This window comes from Anabrus simplex, chromosome 12 (assembly GCF_040414725.1).
Source record: "Anabrus simplex isolate iqAnaSimp1 chromosome 12, ASM4041472v1, whole genome shotgun sequence".
In the NCBI taxonomy this organism is placed as follows: Eukaryota; Metazoa; Arthropoda; class Insecta; order Orthoptera; family Tettigoniidae; genus Anabrus; species Anabrus simplex.
This window is the reverse complement of record NC_090276.1, coordinates 100,574,487-100,599,421: the sequence shown is the minus strand read 5'-3', so window position 1 is coordinate 100,599,421 and position 24,935 is coordinate 100,574,487. Positions and strand designations below refer to the sequence as shown.

Genomic DNA, 24,935 nt, shown 5'->3' with positions numbered 1-24,935 from the left:
GTCAAGGATATAAGAAAGTAAATTTTCATGAAGGAACTGCATCCGAAAACAATGTTGAGGAATTAAGCTCTGTAACGCCAAGGAGGGAATAAATTTTTTCAACACCGATTCATGAAATTCATCAACCTTAAGTTTTGATGAAATGGCCTCTGAGATTTCCCGTTTCAGAATACCTTCACAATGGGAGAAAAGAGCACGAAGGATACCCAAATCATCGATAGAATAAACTTTACCGGAATCCTTCATTTCTACTAGAAACCGCAGAAAACGAATGCTTTCCTCAATCGAATCTACTGAGAAATTTTTCACCCCATGGAAAAGCTCCTTTAAAGGGTTGTAGGTGGGAGTAAGGCTCATCTTAGACAACAAACTTTCCAGGACGGGAGAGGCAGCACAACATAAGCCTTGGTTATTAGGAGGGGTAACTACATGGTTTGAGGAACACTGAGGAATAGGGTCAGAAGGATTACATTTTTGACTGATTTTTAGGTTATCCATATCTCTGCTGGCAATCATCAGGTCCAGCTCAGCGGAAATGCTAGAGGCAATAGCCAACAATTTGGTGCACTGGGAGATAAACTCGGGTTCAGGTTTAAGCGACAACAAATCATGGATCCTTCCCAAGTAGTGATATACTCTGGCCTTTAAACGGTCAATTTGTGCTTTAGAAGGAGACAATTCCAAGAACTCTTCCCTTATTACTTCTATCTCAGTCAAGGCCTCAGTGATAAAATGAAGTGACTCACCAACATTGCTGGGGCGAACACGGGATGGATTAATGGGCACCTGAATAAGCTCGGAAAGAAGATTAGCACAATCAGCAACAGAACCAGCAGGACTAGCTCCACGTATCGCTAGCTCATAGGTTAACTCTGCCTTACGGAGCTTGTGGGGAAACAGCACCGCTCGAGACATCGTGGAGGTACATGAAACAAAATTCCAACGAATTAATCAAGATAAATGCGCTTCTTTTCACAAAAGTAAGTAACCTTTAAGACCATTGGCCTTTTTTCCACCACTCAACTATTTGACACACTGTACGGTTTTCAAGAAAGGGGGATACGACCTACCTACAGGAAATTAACACTAGCACGAGCGTAGTCAACTTAGTAACCACGCTCTGAAGCTACCACTTACTGTCCCACCAGTTAGGTTACCCGGTGTCAAACTAAACTGATTGGCAGTAAAAACACAACACAGGACAAAGATCCAGTAGAAAGGAACAAAACGGAAGCGTGATAAACACTACACACCCAGAAAACACCAAAAGAACATAGTAAAAGGCAAACTTACCTCCAGGTGGTAGAAAAAAACAGGTGGATCAAGCTACCAACCGACAGTGTGTCAAATAAATGTTGCGTGGAAATAAAGACCAAACTTTCTTTTTTTTTAAAAAGAAAATATATAATTCATGAAACTCAGATTAACAAATGTTAAATAAATGACATCCTCGTAGTTAGTAATATTTTAAAAAAAACTAGGTACCAGAAACCAAATAAAATTAGGTGACATAGGTTTAAAATAAGGAGGCCTTTAGAATTTTAAAAGATTAATTTAAATTAGGTAAAATAAGGGAAACAGACCTCACTTAAAACCACAGGAAAAACACAGTTAAACTCAAGAAACACCAAAAGATAAAATTAAAGAAAAATCATTTAAAAACCGCCGGACGGTAAGAAAGTAATGAGAGTAAATAAATTGGTATCTAGAGCTTGAAAAAGACCAAAATTAAGGAATTAAAACACCAAACGCCAGTCGGCAAGAAAGATATAGTCTGCAGGAAGTATTACAAACACCTCAACCTGTTTACTTAGTAACAACCACCAAATCAATTATCAGTGGATTCCATATGGAAAGGATACCATGTTAAAAATTAGAAAATACAACCTTCTTGGTTCACCGTTATTCCGTGAGAGATACCAACTCTCTATCCATTTCACATCAACAAACTGGTACCATTAATCGGTGGGAGTTCCAGTCATGGGATGCTAAGTGCTTTACGTAATAATTTACCAAGGGAAAGAAAGCCACCACAACAAACGTAGAAGGAAAAGGGAAAGAAAGCAACTGAGGTGCCCAAGAAACAGTAAATGCGCAACGGGGTGACAAAAATACTGAAACAACATCAGACAGGGTAGTCTCCCAACATAAAAATCATCACCAACATCATTCCTTTTCAAAAATCAACATCCATTACCCCGGCAACAAAAGCAATTGTTAAACCATGGGAGAACCAATCCCGAAGGAAGAACCAACAATGGCACCAAAACAATGGAGGCCAGAAGGGCAAAGATCAAACGCAAAACACGATTAAAGCCCCCCAAAAAATAAGATAAATTAAATTAAAATAAACCAGCATAGCACAAGCAATCCCTACTGGATCTTCCACGTATTACTCCACTTTTAAAACCAAAATAAATTTCAGAGCAGCAGTAACATCTTTACGGTGTGATGATAATAATAATAATAATAATAATAATAATAATGAAAATTTTACACCACTGCTTTTCTTTGGAAATTACCCCAAGTAACACTTAAATTCCATTACAAGAAATGTTATACACTAGGTAACTGAATTAACAAGGACTTTTCAACCCGATACTTGGTTTTGGAAGAGCACAATAATTTTTCCCAACAGTGAAAAGGTCCACATCATTATAATCGAAATGCACAAGTTGATAGTTAATAAGTTTCCTCCGAAGAAATCTCACGAACAGTTTTCCGTTGATGAAAATACTAAAATAACAAGGTTGACTTACGGTTGGTTGGTTCTTCAATCAGTAGAATGATAATTCATGGCTCGGCCATGTGTACTTTACCAAGTTGGAGATCTTCCTTGCAGCTTTTTAAAACAATCACTCACTACGAGGTTACAAATAGAGGAAAAAGAAAATATTATTAGGGTGTGGAGCACATCCCCACATCCTTACGATTTACTATCCACCGTCCATGATGATATCCCAAAGCATCGCCTTGAGTACAGAACGCCAACGACCTTTAGCCATGTTTACCAAGCAGCAACTGCCTGCTCGCTTCGCTTCCCTCTCTCTCGCCCCAGAGAGAGTGACTACATCAAGATGGCTGACACCAAGCGCTGATTGGCCTGAGCAGCTTCAAGAAGAAAGCGACAAATAGTTCTCATCATAGCCGTAGATGGCGGTAACGATCAGAGCTCACATGCGCTCGCTGAGTTAAACGTGAAATATTGTGAGAACACCGTTGAAAGCAGAAGAAAATTAGAATACAGTTTTCTACACCGTAATAGGCAAACTCAAAACGTTGGTGGAAAGGAGACAAACGAAACCTCGGTTTCAATTATATGTACTAGCTGATGTACCCGTGCTTCGCTATGGAATTCTACATTGTATACAGAATTATAGGTTAGGTAGAGTACACGTTGTGAGCAAGACTGTATTAAATTGCATAGCTCTTAACGTTACCCTAGAAACGCGCCTGAGAAATCACCAAACTTATTTTTTCATATGACGACTGTGTTAGGGAATTTTCATTGTAACTGGTAGGCCAGCTTGCCTACCATCAGTCACAATGAGGTTGGGAAATTGCATTGTAATGGCAGACACTCACTCTCCACCTTCCTTTTTACATCCTCAGAAAGATTGTCTTAGTAGCATTCCCAACTGAAATGAACACAGGTCATTACATTGACGTCAATAGGAACACTCTTGGTCTTTTTTCGGGGGGTTAATTCTAGACCAGTTCATACTACTACTACTACTACTACTACTGCTGCTGCTGCTGCTGCTGCTGCTGCTGAGTGATCCTCTGCCTTAAGAGTGCACACTGCTCATTCAAAACAGCGCATCAGAGTAGGATCGAATAGGTGGAATACTATGATAAATCAGTGAGTTACGTACCAGCAGTACGGTATCAGGAAATGTATGAACCAGAGGAATGACATGCTAAAGAAGAAAGTTTTCCAACTCCCCAACTATTTCCTCCCAATATTCAGTCAGGCTGTTATACTCGGTACGCAGCAGTAATCCCATCTAGATTCACATACCTTCTTTTTGAGTCTGATCCACTGTTTTTGTTTGTTTGTTTTGTTTGTTTGTTTTTGTTTTTTTGTAGGGTTCATGTCCATTCATTCATTCTTTCTTCATGACATTTTTTATTTTATTTTAGTCAGTGGATGAATTTGAATTTTTTGTTATTTCATTTCGTATCATTAGGGGCCGATGACCTTGATGTAGGCCCCATTAAACAACAAGCATCATGATCATCATCATCATCAACATCTTCAGCTACATAACACTCTTTAGATGAAAAATATATAAATTGACAAAGTAATGCTTTAGAGGAAGTGTCCTTAAAATTAACATAAGATTGACAACATTAAAACAAACAAATAACTCAAGAGAAAATACTGAAGTGCGATATGGACCATGAAGCTGATTTTATATAATCCCATCTATCGGAGTTGAGCGGCAGCAAAGAGACAAAGAACATCACCACAAACAATGGTCAGTTGAATGTTATTGTTGATCAGTGTTATGCGCTTTCAGTATTGTAGGCCTTCACATTTAGTTTTCTTCCGACTCTGAAATACCACTCTTATCATAGTCGGTACGGTAAAATTGAATAAAACATAAATGGTCGGAAATTGTATTCTCTATAACTTTTGCTAAGTAGCACTTTTCGATAGGACCAATAACATAGGTACTTAAAAATTAAATTTTTCGCGCCTTCCCTTAAACTACAATTTCATGCAAGGCTAATAAAATTGTTTATAACTTAGATGGTAGTTTCTTATTCCCCAACTCTATATACCGACTTTCATTAAATTCCGTTAACCCATTTTCTCGTGGCTCGGCGTTGATATGGACTTGGCAACAAAAATACAAATTCCTGAATATCTGTATTATCAAAGCTGTTACGGTAACAATGTATGACATAAATGATCGGAAATTTAATTCTATGTAACTTTAGTTGTGTAGTATTTATCAATAGGACCACTAATAATATAAATATTTGAGAATTAAATTTTAGGCCTTCCCCTAAAGTACCATTTCGCTCAGCGTGAGTAAAATGATTTATAGCCTAGATTGTAGCGGCCAATTTTCATTAAATTCTCTTCAGCCGTTTTCTCGTGATGCGTGTACATACACACAGACAGATAGACAGACAGACAGACAGAAATTAGGGAACAGTAAAAAGTGCGTTTCCTTGTTACTATGGACATGACCGATACAGAAATACCATTCTTTTCAAATTCTGAGCAATGTACAGACAAAACTCTTATTTTATGTATATAGATGTAACTAGGTATAAGAAATAAGGAGTGCAAGCCACAAGTCCAACGTCCCATACGACTAACGATATGTGAACATTATATACGCTCATCTGTGTAATCACAGATGTTTATCAACTCCGAGCTAGTTTTAGAGTGAACCAAAAAATGTATCGAACTTTTCAAGTCCACGAACATTCCAATTTTATATATATGTCATTTTACGTATGTTATTTATGAAAAGATAGTGAATTCAGATTTCCAATTCGAAGATTGTCCCAAATCATGAGAAACAACAAATTTAACGATGTTATTGTCATGTCACATTCCTTGTTAGATTTAGTATTGTTTTATAATTGCATGGTATGTTAATATCAGATTGTGTGACCAGCTGAGGATGGCCTAAGAAAGGTCGAAACCAGTCCTGTAGATTAAATAAGATTAAACAAAGTATTGATTAGGTGGAAGCCTCCTTTTCATTGTAATCTCTATATATAAAATTGGATGTTGGTATATTTGAGATTAATAGACTCAAAAACTACACAAATGATTTCGCTGAAAATTTCACGATTTAATCTTATTACTTCTGAGAGGGTTTATGAAGTGCTTTGAGCAAAATCGGATAGGTAGTTTCATTATTAGGAGTGATTTTATGTAATCTTATTGAAATGCAAAGCTGCACCAAGATTGGATCGACTTAATGGACATATTGTCGCTTGGCGACAGCAGCTTGCGCTACATCATGATAGTCTGGTAATAAATGCTGTATATATTAGGATGGGAAAACGCCGCCATGTTTTATAAAGTACCTTTCTTGATAGGAGGTTCATTCTTATGCCTGTTATTTGGAAATAACAATTCAACATGCCATGATCAAGATGTACCTTGATGTCATAGGACCAACTTTGATAGATCTGCCCTGTTTGAAGAATGTAGCTGTGTATTAGATGTGTAAAATATTTAAGAAACTGGGAAAAATATAGAATATCAATTATTATTATTATTCTTGTCCGTTTCACCCTCTTTGGGGTACGATAGATCAATCAATGGTTAGTGAGTCGTGTTTTCCTGTCCTCCCAGTACTTTTTCATTCTTTCAGATCTTGCCTTCCTCTCTTCTTCAGAAATTCTGTATAGTCGCTTGGGCTTCACCCTGTCCTGAAACCTCATTTTATCTTTGGTTATTTTCTTTGCAGATCCATCTACAAGCATCTCTTCTGTAATTTGGAATTCTCGTAGGTCCTTCTCAGTTTCCTTAAACCAGTTCGGCTTGGTTTTCTTATTACGGAAATAGTCGAAGATTCTTTTAGTTATCCTTTTTGGATCCATTCTTAGGATGTGGCCATAGAACTCAATTCTCCTTTTCCTTATTGTGTCAGAAATCCTTTCTGATTTCCTATACAGAGTTTCATTGCGGATGTGTGAAAGTTCGTTATTATGAAATTTGGGGCCTAGAATTTTTCGTAGAATTTTCCTTTCCTTTATCTCTAACTTTTCCATTGGACCATGCATAGTTATAGATAGAGTTTCTGCAGCATACCGGGCTTCAGGCTTGACTACTGTATTATAATGTCTGATCTTGGAATTCCAGGAGAGGGATTTTTTGTTATAGGTGTCTTTCGTAAGCTGGAAGGCTTTTTCTATTTTGGTTCGCCGAGATTCCATTGCTTTCTTCTCAAGACCATTCCAACTGATCCATTCACCAAGGTATTTGAAATCTGTGACGATCTCTATTTTTTGTTCCCCCACTTTCAAATATTTTGGAGGATTCTTAATGTTGGTTATTATTTTGGTCTTTCCAAAGGCGATTTTGAGACCTATCTTCTCTGCTTGCTTCAGCAGTTCGAAGGACTGCTCCTTGGCTTCCTCCCACGTCTCAGCTAGTAAGGCCATGTCGTCTGCGAAAGCTAAACATTTGATCTTGATACCCTTGTTTACCGATCCCAATCGAATTCCACCACTAGTTGTCTTATCCCATTCTCTGACTACCTTCTCCAAGGCACAATTGAACAGTTTTGATCTCAAAAGGAGCCGACAATTCTCCCAAGAATTTGACTTTGGAAAATGTATTGTTTCCCTGATGAGGTTTGTTGTTTTGTTGTCTAGACCGAATTCTTTGAGTACAGAAAGGAGACTTTCCCGGTCTAGTGAGTCATACGCCTTTCGGAAGTCAATAAAGGTGATGACGTATGTTTTTGTCCTAGATTTCTGGTATGCCATGAGATTTTTAAGGTTCAGGATTTGTTCCGGACAGGATCTCCCCTTTCTGAATCCTGCTTGATATTCACCCAAGTGATGATCTAACTGTGGTTCTGTCCTATTAAGTAAGGCCTTTGAGAATATCTTATATGTAATATCCAAAAGTGATATGCCTCTATAGTTGGGGTTCATTTTATCCCCCTTCTTGTGGATCGGGTGGATGAGGGCCATCTTCCATTCTTCTGGAATTCTTTCTTTGACCCAGATTTCTTCAAAAACTTTTTGTAGGGATTCTATTGCTTCCTTGTTGGCATTCTTCCAAAGTTCGGCTGTGATCTGGTTTTCTCCCGATGCTTTGTTGTTTTTAAGGCTCGAAATGATCTTTTCTAGTTCCTCGAGTCAGGATTGGTATTTGTTGGGACATTAAATGTCATTTTTTCTACTGGCTTTTCACAGTGTTCACCATTTATTGGCTTTTTACATTTAGAAATAATGCCTTCAAATGAAAATAGCCAGTATAACTCAAATACATTCATAAGTTTGTTGAAAAATAGTATAGAATGCTTGCATGTACAATTTATAGCTCTTTATAGCCTAGAAGTCATGTGTTCACTGCACAAAATTCGAGGTTATTGCATATTGGACGCCCCTTTACTTTTTTTGGCTGTAAAAGTGGGGAAAATAGGGATCTAATACGCAAGTAAATACGATATTTATTCTCCCTGACCATCATCATCCTGAACCTGCTCCAGTTTCCCGGCATGGTGAATGAGCGCTCTCCATTTACTTCTGCCCATGTAGAGGGTTTCTTCCATAACCCACTGCAAATCCAGACCGTGACCAGTTAGATCATTTCTGTTCCTTGGCTGAGCTCTTGAATTCCTTCTCAAAGCACACTCCAGCTGCTCTTTTGAGATGACCAAACAATTTCCCATCTCACTAAGGGATGTTTTCACTTTCTCCGTGATAATGGCAAATTTTTCGGCTTTTGATAATAAGTTCTGTTTTATTTGATCCCAATTTTGTTTGTGTATATCCTTTGTCGCAAGATGGTATTCTTTTGAATTTAAAATTTTCTCTGGGTCATATCGTTTGCTTGTGTGTTTAAGGACCTTGTCTCTCCTTCTGGGAATGATTTTGATCTTTATCTTCGACATGTAATGGTCCGAGTCTAAATTAGCTCCCCTGAGGACTTTGACATTTTGTATTTCCCTATTGAACTTCCGTCTAATAGCCACATGGTCCAGTTGAAATTCACCCAAGTTAGGATTTGGTGAGATCCACGTTGTTTGTTTTCTAGGAAGCTTTTTAAAAGCTGTGGATTTCAGTATCATACCGTGGGCTTGGCACAACTCTATAAGTCTGACACCATTTTGATTGGTCCTGTTATGCGCTGGGTATTTCCTGACTACATGTCGATACTTTCTCTCCTTCCCTATCTGGGCGTTGAAGTCTCCCATTAGTATGATGTGTTTTTCAGGTACCCTTTGGATGACATCGTCCAACTGATCCCAAAAGAGTTCCACTTTCTCCTTGTTCTTTCTGTTGTCCTCATTTATGGGGGCATGGGCATTCACAATAGTGTATATTCTATTGGTAGATTTGAAAACCAAAGTTGATAGTCTTTCAGATTGGGACTCAAACTGGACTATGGAATCCAGGACATTCTTGTTTATTATGAAGCCAGTTCCTAGGTGTGGCATGTTTTTCATGACTCTTTGACCAACTTTTCCCTTGTATATCCTGAACCCTTCAGAGTCAAAGTTGTTTTCATCTATATATCTGGTCTCCTGAAGTGCCATTATGATAATTCGATGATTTCTGAGAGTGTCCGTAAGGTGTTTTAACTTTCCAGTTTTAAGAAGAGAATTAGCATTGAAGGTGGCTATGAAATTCAGGTATTTGCATTTGATTTTGTTTAAGGTTTCAAGACGCTCCGACTCGTCTTTGTGTAACGCTGCAGACTCCCCAGAATCCGAATGTCTGCTTGTGCACAACGGTGCACCTGAGGTAATTTGTTTCACATTACACTTTCTCATGAATGATAAACATGAGTTTGGGGTAACTGCTTGAGTCATCAGTTTACAACCAAGGTTGTGAGCCCTGGAGGTTTCTTCCAGCCGCCCCTAACCTGGGGTACAGACGCTGACCTCAGGCCGCCCAATCTGGGAACAAACGCCTGGGGAATTTTATGTTCTTCAACCAAGATTCGATTCTTGGAGGTAGCTCATCCGCCCTCTCTGCCGTTGGGAGATTCTTCTCTTCATCCGCCATCGAGACCGTTGACCAGTTTTTACCTACTAACCCTAGGCAAGGTTTGCCCCTTCCGCCATCTCCACTGTGCCGAAGGTCATCTTCTCCGCCGTAGATGCCATTGAGGACTTTACCTATAACCCAGGCTAAGGGCCCTCCATATTTATGACCCCTGGAGAGAGGGTGTCCCAGTATTTTAAAGCCCCCAGGAATTGGGCTACCCGTTGGTCCGCGGGTTGTATTGGGTATTTCAACCAGCCGTACATACTGTAGGGGCCCCCTATCTGCCACCTGGGGCGCGCTCTGTAGGGGTCGGGTTCCCCTGGTTACTTTTGGAAGTTAACCTCACCCACAGAGGCTGAGGTTATTTGCAGATAATTATTATTATTATTATTATTATTATTATTATTAATAATAATAATAATAATAATAATAATTTTCCATTAATTTTAGGTACAATTTATGGATGGTGGATGGAGAAAGGGCATAACCCCACATACACAAAAGTGCCTCCATCACCACTTAAAATTACAATATTCAAATATACAATTACATTCTACATACTGTGCTTATATACAGTTACCATATTTACAAGGCATATTTACATAATACTCACAAAACCTGTTCAACATTCAAGTAATTCGACAGACACACACACACACACACACACACACACACACACACACACACACACACACACACACACACACACACACACACACACACACACACACACACACACACACACACACACACACACACACACACACACACACACACACACACACACACACACACACACACACACACACACACACACACACACACACACACACACACACACACACACACACACACACACACACACACACACACACACACACACACACACACACACACACACACACACACACACACACACACACACACACACACACACACACACACACACACACACACACACACACACACACACACACACACACACACACACACACACACACACACACACACACACACACACACACACACACACACACACACACACACACACACACACACACACACACACACACACACACACACACACACACACACACACACACACACACACACAGCATGAGGTCTAGTTCTCCTAAGACTTGTTGCGACCTCGTTAGTAGTGAAGTACAGGCTAGTTAGGGGCGGAAACGGGGGGGTGTTGTCCTTGTAGTGAACATGCCTTCATCCTTGTCAGCAGTGGTGAAGTTATTTTTAAATTTACTGTTAAATGTGTCTATTTCTTGGGGAGAGGAAACTGGTAGTCCGTTGTATTTGAAGACAGATGGAGCACTGTTGCCGCTTTTGTTTCTGATGAAAGCCCATAGCTCTTTTTTATTGGAACTAAGGCTGTGGATATAAGAACTGTAGGCATCACGGATTAATGATTTGAGTTTGTTCTTAGCCAGTCTATACTTCTCCCACCTGCTGTCAATTGGGTTTTCCTTCCATTTCCTGTATAAACGATTTCTCTTTCAAATACCTGATGTTATCTCTTTAGTGATCCATGGCTTTTTTTCGCTTATTAGAGATGGAAACTTTCGGCACAACATTCAAAAAATACTTTTTTCCAGTTTTCCCAGATCTCATTGATATTTATATCGTCGGTGAAGGACGCGAGGGGAACAGGAAGATTTTTTGATAGAAGAGAGGAAAGATTGTTCCAGTTAGTGCGGTAAAAATTATATATTGTTCTGGAGTGGAGTTTTTGGGAGAGTTTTCTGTAGGTCAAAGTTGTAATTATAGCTTGGTGATCACAAAATCCAGGTATTACGTCCAGGGACTAGACGGATGATGGAAAGTTAGTAAGGAACGGGTCTAGTGTGGAATGGGAATTTTGAGTAATACGGGTCGCTTCGAACACTAACTGATGGAGAAGAATGTTGTAGAAGGTGGAGAGAAAACTGTTAGCAAGAGGATTTTTTGGTACTGGGGCGGCATTTCTAGACCAAGTAATTTCATGATTGAAGTCACCGGCAATATAAATTGCGTCGTAATTAATCTGCACTTGTTGCACACGCTCCAGAGTGGAGAGCAATGCATCGTTCATTGTTTGCGAGGACTTCGATGTACGATACACTGATCTGATGAGGAATTTATTATTACCGCAGGTAATTTCCATCCACACGGCTTCAGCTATCGTCTCCAACTCGGGACGTCTAGTTGGATTGCACTCCGGTTTTGCAGCAATAAGTACTCCGCCTCCTGTGGTTAGGATCTGGTCCTTACGGAACAAGACAAAAGAATCTGGTAGCACTTCTGAGTCATTAATTTTGTCTGAAAGCTATGTTTCACTGATACACACAATAGAGGGATCTAGGCTTGAGAGCGAAGCGAGAATATATTCTTTTCTACCTGGACGTAAAATGCTGCGTGCGTTAAACGCAAGGAGAGTTAGATTATTATTTACATATTTACAGTGGTAGCTATTTACAGAGTCACTGGTAACATCACTGGTATTGGAAAAGAAAGAGTTCGTTAGTGGCGGCATTTCGCATTGCCAGCAAGTCCACGTTCTTCCCCCCTTCTTTAATTTCCTGTATTCTGATGTAGAAATTTGTGCACATGTCCTGTGGCTACTTGACAAACAACTGTTAAATGATGAACTCTTCTCAGAAGAACTCTTAAGGTTTCACTTTACTTTTTCCTGCCTGCTCGCTCTTCGGAATTGTATGCGCGTGTGTTTTGTATTCAAGAATCATTCAAGACGAATATTTTCACACTGCAAGACGTGTGGTTAAGACTATTTTTAATATGTATAACTTTCCCTGTTTTTATCTCCTTGTAAGATGTATATTGTTTAATTTCCTGTTGTGTATGTTTATCAGGAACTCAAACGAGACTTCATTAGTTAGTCGGAACATTGAAAGTATGATGAACTCTTCTCAGAAGAACTCTTAAGGTTTCACCTTACTCTTTCCTGCCTGCTGGCTCTTTAGAAGTGTGTGCGCGTGCGTCTTTTATTCAAGAATCTTTCAAATTCAAATATTTTCGCACTGCAAGTTATGTGTTTAAGCTTATTTTTAATATGTACAACTTTTGCTCTCTCAACGGTGCATGTGTTTCTACATTCGTCCCTGTTTTTATCTCCTTGTGAGATATATTATTTAATGTAACACCTAGTGTAAAAAATGGGTTAAATGAAAGGAGTTACATCACGTTCAAGATCATGCTTTCACGTCTTTGAAAAATGAAATTTACCGTTGGTCTTTATAGCTATTGTTGAGAGTGAAGGAGAATTTCCTATTGTGTATGTTTATCAGGAACTCAAGGGAGACTTCATTATTTAATCGGAACATAGAAAAAGATGAACTCTTCTCAGAAGATCTCTTAAGGTTTCACTTTACTTTGTCCTGCCTGCTGGCTCTTCAGAAATGTGTGCGCGTGTGTTTTATACTCAGGAATCATTCAAGAAGAATATTTTCGCACTGCAAGATGTGTGGTTAAGGTTATTTTTTAACATGTATAACTTTTGCTTTCTCAACGATTCATTTGTTTCTATATTCATCCATGTTTTTATCTCCTTGCAAGATTTGTATTGTTTAATGTAACACCTTGTGTAATATGAATGCCTACACACTGGCCTATTTTCCCATTTTTTGGCTGATGATGACGCCAACACAGCGTCGAAACTAGTCCCAAGTGCAAATACATGTTATAAATAAACCTATAACATTTTTGTATTGAAAAGGTGGAACCTTTCTAGTTTTTCCTATCTTCCAACTGTTACAGTTCACAAATAGTTGATTATGACGCCCATTGCTTTCACATACTGTACAATGCTGAGGTCCGGGATTAAATTCAATGTCTCCAATTAACGCGAGAGTTAGGCACCACTGTGGCCGTCCAGCGATTGGAAGTCGGACAACTCTGCCTTCTCCATCACGACGTGGCCGCCCTACCGCCAGCAGCCCGCGGCTTTCACTGTCACACCAAGTGAGACACTTAAGAGAACATTTCTCACTTACCAACAGTTTTTCCAGTAGATGAATCTTCTTCAAATCACCACAAGACTTATCCGAATGCACTGTTACACTTTTCGCGTAGGTCATGGCACTTTTTACCAACAAAACTATAATTAATGCATGGAGAACACTTGTAACCACCGGCATGCACGCCGCCATCTTGGAATGACACGAGTTATCACCCACTCCTAACAAAGAGCAACTGGGGGTTCCCAACGAGCAAATGCGAGTCTATGTCCCTTATATTTTTACAAGTAATAGACACTTAGTCTTAACACTTACATTAACACTCCCCCTATGATTATATTTTATATTATATGGATGAATTAATCACACAACTCATGTTTGCTATATAGTACCACAAGGTACAGTATATAAATGTCATTGTATGTGGGTATGTAAGAATTACATCTCCTAAACCACTGGAGCGATTTCAACCAAACTACGGAAATGAAACTATTAGAATACGATCTCTTCAGTATGTTCTATATGTAATGACCGAACATGTTCGTTGTGTGGTATGGGCATGCAGCTATGAGCTTGCATCCAGGAGATAGTCGGTTTGAGCCCTACCGTCAGCAGCCCTGAAGATGGTTTTCCGTGGTTTCCCATTTTCACACCAGGCAAATGCTGGGGCTGTATCTTAGTTAAGGCCATGGCCACTGCCTTCCCAGTCCTAGCCCTTTCCTGTTCAGTTGTCGCCATAAGACCTATCTTCTGTGTCGGTGCGACATAAAGCCAATAGAAAAAAAAAGGGTAATTGTGCGGTCTGTGCAAACTAAATAAACTAATGAAGGAATGTTTGTGGCCTGGCAAACTCTTATTTCTATCTGTTAAGTGTTTGCTTTTCATCACGTAATGTCGTGTGTGCAGGATCGCCTAGGAGTTGGTGGAGATAATGTCAGTAAAGATGCTGACTCATGGAAGCAGCGAGTCAGAGGAAACGCCCACCGACTGAACGAGTTCCTCTCTTCGGCTGGACAGGTAAGGTCATAACACTTTGTATGCTTTATTCAGAGATGGACTTTCTTTCCTAGAAATAGCTGACTAATGTAACATGATGTGGAGGATAAGATATCGCGAACTTCAGTGCAACCAAATTGACCATAACGAGGCATTTGCCTTCTGTGCTCAACTTTACAGATCAAATTGCATGCAAGAGATAGACTAGTACAGGCTTTAGTCCAGCTCTCTGATGTTATACATGACACTTTCTTCTACTTATCCCAGATAGAGTGCTGAAGAAAAGTTACGATTGAACATAGAATATGTTACAGTACCTCAAACGTGTTTACGATATGCACTGTAGGCCAAGGTCTAAGGTACATGGCGATGCTAAACCAAGGTCAGGTTTGACATTTGTCCGATAGGAGACGTTCCTCGGTGGTGTATAGACAGTACGTGCGCAGAGTACCCAATTCTGCCACTGACAACTTAACGTTAAGCTAAGTCCAAAATTATACGATAAGCTAAGTTTATGTAATCATAGATTAGCCATAAAAATGTATCGCAAGGTAGAAGTCATGTCTTAAAACCAAAGTTGAGGATTCAAACAGGCTAACCACGGTCACTGATCAGAGACCACTTTGCTGATAACAAAAAATTATTATGTTTGATTTTTATTCTTTTATGGTCAGTGATCTGAACTTCAGTATTTCATATTCTTGCAATACAGGGACTATAACACTTCTGAGTCAATAATGAACCTTCAGTGAAATGATCAAACAAAACAAAAATGAAACAATTGATAGTGAACACTGTAAAGTACATTTTCCTCCATCACTGAACTTTAGCGTAGTCATTTTCTTCCATTTGTAATTCACTTTCCTCATAAAAGGAATGGATGGGGTCCATTTTGGTAGTTGTTTGAAATCTTTGTTAGCTTTCCTGGGTGGTATAACCAACTTTATGCCACAACAGAATACATCTGTAATGGTTCAGTTCAGCATGAGGCCAGCCATATCCGTTAGAACTGAGACGGATGATGGAGAAAGAACCCAAGAACCCTGGCGACTCTTCTTTTTAAAATTTTTTTAAAAATCTTTGTCTTTGCCTCTGCTGTTATCATGTTTATCAAAATGATATTTTTGTTGATTGTTCTTTTTTCTATTTGATCTGTATTAACTCGCCTATAACACCCCCTTACCTAAACAATTCCCCCATAATTTTCTGCCATTATCACGGAGAAAGTGAAAACATCCCTTAGTGAGATGGGAAATTGTTTGGTCATCTCAAAAGAGCAGCTGGAGTGTGCTTTGAGAAGGAATTCAAGAGCTCAGCCAAGGAACAGAAATGATCTAACTGGTCACGGTCTGAGGATTTGCAGTGGGTTATGGAAGAAAACCTCTACATGGGCAGAAGTAAATGGAGAGCGCTCATTCACCATGCCGGGAAACTGGAGCAGGTTCAGGATGATGATGGTCAGGGAGAATAAATATCGTATTTACTTGCGTATTAGATCCCTATTTTCCCCACTTTTACAGCCAAAAAAAGTAAAGGGGGGTCCAATATGCAATAACCTCGAATTTTGTGCAGTGAACACATGACTTCTAGGCTATAAAGAGCTATAAATTGTACATGCAAGCATTCTATACTATTTTTCAACAAACTTATGAATGTATTTGAGTTATACTGGCTATTTTCATTCGAAGGCATTATTTCTAAATGTAAAAAGCCAATAAATGGTGAACACGGCTTTTAGGCATACATAAAAAGTAAATATAATCCATTTTAGTTATCATATCACGGCATTCGTTTCATCTCATTAATTCCTCTGATGAGGTTGACGTCAGGAAGGACATACAGTCATAAAAACTTGCTACAAAGATTCGTCTCACTTCATACTCGACCCCGTAGAGAAAAGGGATCAGGGTATCGTATTATCATATTATGCAATATTGATACAAAATAACTCAATGACCAGTCATTTATCTGTTAGTTGAGCAGTAGACCCACCACACAGTCAACCTCATCACTGCTTTCATTTTAATTGTCTTGCGCCGCTAACTTCCCTGCTACAAGCGTGTCGTCATTCCAAGTGACGTCATCTTCACTGCCATCTTGTCAGCCATGCACTGCAATCGAGACCGAGAGCGTTCGAATTACCGTCTTTTTAAACCTTTTAAAAATAGTTTTGTTCCCGAATGTAGAGTCTAAGCTGTGTGAAACTATTCCCAAATGGTTTCTGGAGATGGTCTCTGATATTCCCAACTGGTGTATGTGTAGCAGAGCCCACTTCTGAATAAAGCCGTGTTGTTGAAAGCGTGCCAAACGACCAGCTGGTAACTAGCATATGTTACGAGTTGTATTTCTTTTGATAACTGCGGCTGTTGAAAGCCAGATCCTTATTTTTAAGTATATTTCATGCTTGTTCTCTACATTTATCCCATCAAGATTTACCTAAACAGCTGTAAATGAGATCTGCATTGTTTAGGTTAGGTATGCTATCACCCAGATAGTGCCAAAAGTTCCACGGAAAGAATAAAAGTAAATAACAGTAAAGTTTGCCACATTTGTGGGTATCTACAGGTGTGGCAGTAATGCGTTTATTATCATAATGTTTAATTTTGTACGTTCATCATTTCCTATTATTTTATTAACCCATACCCTAGTATGTATTGATTGGTGTGTCTGAAAATTGTTGAAAGTAAGTGGGGACATAAGAAAATCAATATTATTATTATTTGTTAGGTACGTTGGCTAGTAAAACAATTGTGATTGGATTGTTTTATCAAGTGTTATACCTACTTCTCTCCCAAAAAACCCTATGTTGGCCCGAGTTACGAGATACTGAAGGATCACTTTGTTAATGATCTCACCTGCCTATATTAATAGGCCTAGCAACAACCGTGAATATTTCTTAAGTAAACTCGATTCAAGAAGATGTACAATATTAGAAGGATCCACCTTTCAATACTCCATTGTAAGTTGAACTAAAAAGAAGTCACAACTTGTTTATTGGGACTGGTTTCGACACATTACAAGTGTCATCATCAGCCAAATAGTAAAATAGGGCAAGATATAAAGATCTTAAAACAACTAATACATTGAACACAGGCAAAAAAATTAACATTGATTCATATCGTAGTAATTCAGTTAATGTCCAAAACACAATGATCGCAGTCAAGAGAGTAAACAGAACATCGTTGTCTTGCGCCGAAAACAAATATAGTTGAAGTTCACAAGCAGGTCAAGTATGCACTTATGTAGAGTCGTTGCTAGGCAGGTCTTGTAGGCATTTGTTTCTCAGGCCGAAGAGTAAAAGGTGATGTAATTGAAGTCTTAGGAAAACAGTGTAGGATTTAATTTCGTCAAATTCAAAGTAGATATATAAGTTTGAAAATAATTTAAAACATTAAAAAGAATAAAGTCAAATAAAAATATATTAAAAATAGGAAGAAATAATAAAAGAAAATTGCAATGTGAGGTTCAACTCGAAACAACTTGCCGTAGTAATTGATAGATGAATGGGAGATGATAAATAGAGAAAAGGTTGGGGAACGTTTATTAGAGGGTGGTGGTGGTGGTGATTATTGTTATTAGAGGAAGAACAAATGGGTAAATATCTTCTATATAACACTAAACCGAGGAAAAAAGAGGAAGAGGTCCGACACTTCGAAAAATGAAGATATCGGTAAAAGGAAGACAAGGGCCACGAAGGGCGTGAAAATGAAAGACTCCCTAGCCCTCGCAAACCTAATAGCGTCGGGGTCGGAAAGGAACAAGAGTTGACCAAGGGAGGTCGGACAGGATAGATGAAAGTGAGGAGCTTGGCACAAGTAAGTGGAAGCAATGCCAGGACTCAGCTAAGGGTCCCATGGTCGCCAACCCACGCTCCGAAGTTCAGAGCCCCTGGGGGGTTAGAGAGTGGGAAGGAAAGGAAAAATGGAAGGGATCCGATATTTCAAAAAATGAAGATATCGGCCAAAGGAGAAACAAGTGCCTACAAGACCTGCCTAGCAACGACTCTACATAAGTGCATACTTGACCTGCTTGTGAACTTCAACTATATTTGTTTTCGGTGCAAGACAATGATGTTCTGTTTACTCTCTTGACTGCGATCATTGTGTTTTGGACATTAACTGAATTACTACGATATGAATCAATGTTATTTTTTTTGCCTGTGTTCAATATATTAGTTGTTTTAAGATCTTTATATCTTGCCCTATTTTACTATTTGGCTGATGATGACACTGTAATGTGTCGAAACCGGTCCCAATAAACAAGTTGTGACTTCTTTTTAGTTCAACTTACAATGGAGTATTGAAAGGTGGATCCTTCTAATATTGTACATCTTCTTATTTCTCTATTCAATACGGAACAATCATGAAGTTTTTAAATTTAAATGATAAACTCGATTCCTCATCTCGAGGTGATGCAGCTCTTTTTAGACAGGCCCCCAGTGGAAGGGAGTTGCCTGTACCATTTTTACTGCAAATCAGCCTTCCTGCCATTCATAAATCTCTGGCAATACGGTACCGGGAATCAAACTCAGGCTTCCGAGAATGGCAGCTAATTGCGCTAACCGTTAACTGGCGGACATTCTTAACTGCAAAACACACATTTATACGTGACTGATGCGTGCTAGCAATGACACAAAGTTATTCGCCTATTTGTGCGATGTCATCAGGGCTGCAGTAGGCTTACGCTATGGAGGCGGACATTCTTAACTACGAAACACAGATGTACCGCACGACTTTGACGCGTGTTTTCGTTGCGTGGGTTGTATGGACGAAACTATTCACAAACTTGTGTAATGTCATCAGAGCTGCATAAGGCTTGTACCCGCTTGGAAGAGGATTCGTGGTATGCGAGATTTATTTTTTCATTTTCTTCGTCTCGAAAAGCCAAGGGGGAGTCTAATACACTAGTAAATACGGTATTGTTAAATAAGGAATGAGAAAAAAATAAGCACTGGAAATCTTTCAAGTGACTGGGCAGCATTGCAACATTTCAGTTAACAGTAATCTACATGACCTGTACTGCAGATATCCTCCCGCATTGGCCTTGCATCAAAATTAAATTCTTTTCAAGGTCCACCTATTCAATACAATGACGTTTTATTGTGGTTTAATCACATGTCAAATAGTCAAATGGTACCAGTTTCGGCATCTATGTGCCATCATCAGCCTTGGGTACAAATTAAAACAAGATATACATTCCTAAAACATCTAAAACACATTTTAACACATTATAAAATAACATACAATTAATGTGGTGATACATGAAATACGATAAAATTATGATACAATTGGTATGATATAAAATTCTTAAAATTCCGGCTGTTCGTTACATAATTCAGTCTGTGTGCATCCGGGTGAATTTTTTACAGTTGTATGCTGTCTATGTGAATGACATTTGTTCCTTTAGATATTAGGTGGTTCCAGGGAAGTTTACTTTGATCATGTAAGATCGCGATGTATTTAGAGATGACTTCCCACTTCAATTTGAACCTGAAGAAGAAATTAGCTAACATGAATAACATGAATAAAATAAACATAATGACTAACATGATTATAGAATCAGAAGCTACAATAAACAAAATGCCTTTGGAGAAACAAGACGAAATTAGATTCGAAATAAAAAGAAAACTAGATAGGATAGGCACAGTTGAAAACGTAAGTAGGAAAACTATTTCCATTAACGCTAATGACGACAAATTTACCTCTGAACACAAGCAAATCAGAGAACTTAAAAGTAAAATAAAACATAATGACTTAATAATTACAAAGGCAGATAAAGGTAAAGCTACTGTCTTAATGAATAAAACTGATTATGTATCCAAAACTAAAGAATTTTTCAACAACAACACATTTAAAATAATCAAGAAAGATCCTACCCAAAAAATCCAGAGGCAACTAAAGCAAACTTTAAAGAACTTAACATTTCTTTTTACAGACCATGAAAAATCTAAACTGATAACCATGAATCCAGGCCTTCCTACAGTTAAAGCCCTTCCGAAAATTCACAAACCTAATATTCCTATCCGACCCATTATCAACTACAGACCCAGTCCACTCTACAAAGCATCCCAATTCATTCAAAATTTTCTAACAAAAAATTATCACTTTCTCTCCAACAAATCCATTAAAAACACTACTGAACTGATTGAGAAATTAAAGGTATTAAACCTACAACCTAACCACTCCCTCCACTCCTTTGACATAGAAAATATGTACCCGAGCATACCAATTTCTAAACTTCCAAAAATCATTGAAAATAATCTAAATAAATATAGTTCTCTTAGCAAACTAGAAATACAAGATTTCATTCAGCTTCTAGATCTGGTCATCAATAATAATTTCTTTGTTTTCGACAAAATTATATATCAACAGAATGGACTGGCGATGGGATCACCTTCATCAGGAATTTTGGCTAATATTTATTTAGATAACTTAGAACATACAAAAATCAATAATAACAACTTTCCAAATATTCTCATGTGGGCTAGATATGTGGACGACACATTCGTCATTATGGATGAATCAATCAAGAACGCGGAATCCACTCTTCAAGACTTGAATAATATTGACCCATACATTAAATTCACACTAGAATCAGAAACCAATAAAGCAATCAATTTTCTAGATATAACTATCATTAGAAATACATCTGGCCTGTCTTACAAAATATACAGGAAACCTACACAAACTGCTAACACTATACACAAAGATTCCATACATCCCATAATGCACAAACGTGCAGCATACAATAGCATGGTATATCGAGCTTTCGCCATACCCATGGCAAAGAAAGATCTTAATAATGAACTTAATACCATAAGGGCAATTGCTAAGTTCAATGGGTACAACAGGCAGTTTATAGAACAAATAATAAACAAACATAGGTACCGGCCTAAAACTAAACTCATAAAAGAAAAAGAAAAAACTCATATTTCAACCACCTTCACTTATAATAATGACGTCCACAAAATCACCAACCTTTGCAGAAAACATAACGTAAGAATTTTATTCAAAACTAACAATAGAACTTCCGAAATTTTACACAACTCTGCATCAATCAATACCCCCAGTATCTACTCCAAATCTGGAATATATAGACTAAAATGCAATGAATGCAGCAGCTCCTACATAGGTCAAACAGGACGCAATTTTATGATTAGATATTCGGAACACGTCAACGCGATGAGACACAATAAGTTCTCCGCCATGGGTGTACATATGCACGACACTAATCACAAATTTACCGACATTGAACAAGATATGGAAGTTCTTCAAACAGTAAACAAGGGACCCACAATGAATATCATTGAAAGTTGTTACATCAACTGCGACCAATATTTTAACCCCAATTATAATTTAAATGAGATTTACGAGAAACCCAATATTCTTTTTGATCTTTTAATCGATTGGCTTAAAAATACCAAACTATCGAAAAACAGTTCGATTTTCCAAGTAATCCGGAATACACACTCCCGTCAATTACCCCCACTACCCCATCCTTCCGCCCCGCCTTAGTTCCATTCCCCCGCAAGCGCTCCGCCTCCTTCCTTCCCCTCGCCTTCCCCTAGCCTCCTTTACCGTTGCTCACACACTTCGTCCGGCTCCGTCTGTGTAACAACACGTTCACATGCTGCTCAAGGTGAGTCAATCATCATTTAACGATTCTAATGTTTCCAGTAACTTCCATACATTGCTTCCAACATCTAACTTAGCTAATTTCTTCTTCAGGTTCAAATTGAAGTGGGAAGTCATCTCTAAATACATCGCGATCTTACATGATCAAAGTAAACTTCCCTGGAACCACCTAATATCTAAAGGAACAAATGTCATTCACATAGACAGCATACAACTGTAAAAAATTCACCCGGATGCACACAGACTGAATTATGTAACGAACAGCCGGAATTTTAAGAATTTTATATCATACCAATTGTATCATAATTTTATCGTATTTCATGTATCACCACATTAATTGTATGTTATTTTATAATGTGTTAAAATGTGTTTTAGATGTTTTAGGAATGTATATCTTGTTTTAATTTGTACCCAAGGCTGATGATGGCACATAGATGCCGAAACTGGTACCATTTGACTATTTGACATGTGATTAAATCACAATAAAACGTCATTGTATTGAATAGGTGGACCTTGAAAAGAATTTAATTTTGTTGTAATCCCACTTCAATACGGAACCAATGAAATTCATAACTATAAGTTGGCCTTGCATATTTCAATCCACTCCCCACGTCACGTCTAGTGGGCAGGAGAACAAGTTCCTTCAAGTCGAATGTCTTAGAATATGCTGCAGAAAGTGGACTAAGAGTCAATTTGTTATTGGTGTAACTAGAGAGGCAAATTATTGGGAACAGTTCCTTCTGCGGAGTAAAAGTTCTGGAGTGGGTTAGAGAAGCAAGGCACGTGAAATTGCACAAAGTCTTGGTATTGCGGGGAGGGATTTTAAAGTAGCCAGAGATTGGCTGGTGTGTACCAGCTGCTTCCATCAAAGTGATTGAATTTTACCCCTTTTTCACAAGACGTCAGAAGGAGCATCAGTTTCTCTTTTCTCAAATTGGCAACACCACTGTTCAATATGCTGCTAAATACCACAATCAGTGCAGGTGGTGCATCAAGCAATCTACTTCAAACTACTGGAAATGAAAAATTACGATGCACTCTGATGTTAGCAGTGACTGCTAATGGCAGAAAGCTTCAGCCATAATCAAGTGAGTGGCTTCATGGTTTGGGTCTCATAGCTGTCAGAATGCATTCGGGAGATAGTGGGTTTGAACCCCACTGTCGGCAGCCCTGAGGATGGGTTTCCATGGTTTCACATTTTGACACTGGGAAATTGCTGGAGCTATACCTTAAGTAAGACCACAGTTGCTTCCTTCCTGCTCCTAGCCTTTTCTTCTCCCATCATCGCTGGTGCGATGTAAAGAAAAAAGCTTCCTCCATATCCATATTTTTTTAAAAAGAACACTCTCAAAAGAAGTTTTTTCCCAGGAGCATACTTGTCTGAGTACAAGAAAACCATTGGATGGAGGCTGAATTAATGAGGGGCTGGTTGAAGATAGTTTGGAAACATCGACCAGAAGCCCTAATGAGCAAGAAGTATTAGACAGCCTGCACGGCCACTTAGTTATAGATGGTCAGAACATGATGCAGACCTGTCCAGCTATCATCCCAGGAGGCCTTATTTCAATTTTACAGCCATTGGATGTTAGGATGTTCTACAAAAGTTGGATGTCTCTATAAATAATCCATTCAAAGAGCATTTTAGTGTGTTCTACAAATGTTGGATGTTTAATGATAAACACAAGATGACAAAAGGCTGCAAAATGAACTGACCGTCCTTTTGTGTTATCTGCGAGTGCATCACTCCTTGGCAGTCCTGAAGATGGTTTTCCTTGGTGTCCCATTTTCACACCAGGCAAATGCTGGGGCTGTACGTTAAGACCTATCTGTGTCGGTGCGTCGTAAATCCAACTGTAAAACAAAAAATACCCACACCCGATATTGAGAAAAGTTTTAAGAAAATGGGAATTTCTTCTGCTCTGGATGGAACTAAAGATGATCTACTCTGGGAAGGGGAGAGTGAAAATGAGGATTCAGACCAGCCATGTGATTACGAAAGGAGTGACGATAGCAATGATTTCACTGAGTGATCTGAAGTACACTTGCACAAAAGATAGGAAGAAATGAATTTTTCATATTTGTATTAAAAAATAAAGTCAGTTTGTATTAAGCCAAATATTTTGTATTTCAGGCAGTTGCTGCGCGAGGGCATTGCAACACTGTGCGGCTGTGGTAATGCAGTTGGGGGGAGGCTGTTTTGATGTGTTAATATTACTTCTTGCATAATTTGTGTGTTGATTTAAAGATGCTAAATGTTCCTTTTCCTGCTTTTAATCCATGTGAATTTAACCTATATTATGTGAAATTTTCATATATTCAGAAAAAAATATCCAAACACCATAAAATAAGGAAAGTAGAATACAACGATTTTGGCAATATATTTCTCGAGGTAACATATTTAATTGATTAAAGGTACAAGACTACACGTTAATATCCGTGCGAGTAAAGCCATCGCACTTGTGCCATGCTGGTCCATTGCTAACCACTGTAATCGCCTGACTGTTGAATGCAGGGAGCAAACATGCATGCATTGTGTCGTACAGGTGCCGGATGTCAGCTTGTGGGATGGAGTTCCATGCTTGTTCCACTTGGTCGGTCAATACAGGGACGGTTAATGCAGGTTGTGGATGACTCT

At 38.6% G+C, this 24,935-nt stretch overlaps 1 protein-coding gene across 1 annotated transcript in view; it reads left to right on the top strand.

Moving 5' to 3' along the window:
* Nucleotides 1-24,935, top strand: part of LOC136884171 (cytoplasmic dynein 2 intermediate chain 1) — a 278,007-nt gene that overhangs the window by 126,303 nt on the left and 126,769 nt on the right. The window contains exon 8 of the mRNA XM_067156209.2: nt 14,577-14,687. Coding sequence (XP_067012310.2) covers nt 14,577-14,687 — 111 coding nt within the window. The remainder of the gene's footprint in view (nt 1-14,576; nt 14,688-24,935) is intronic.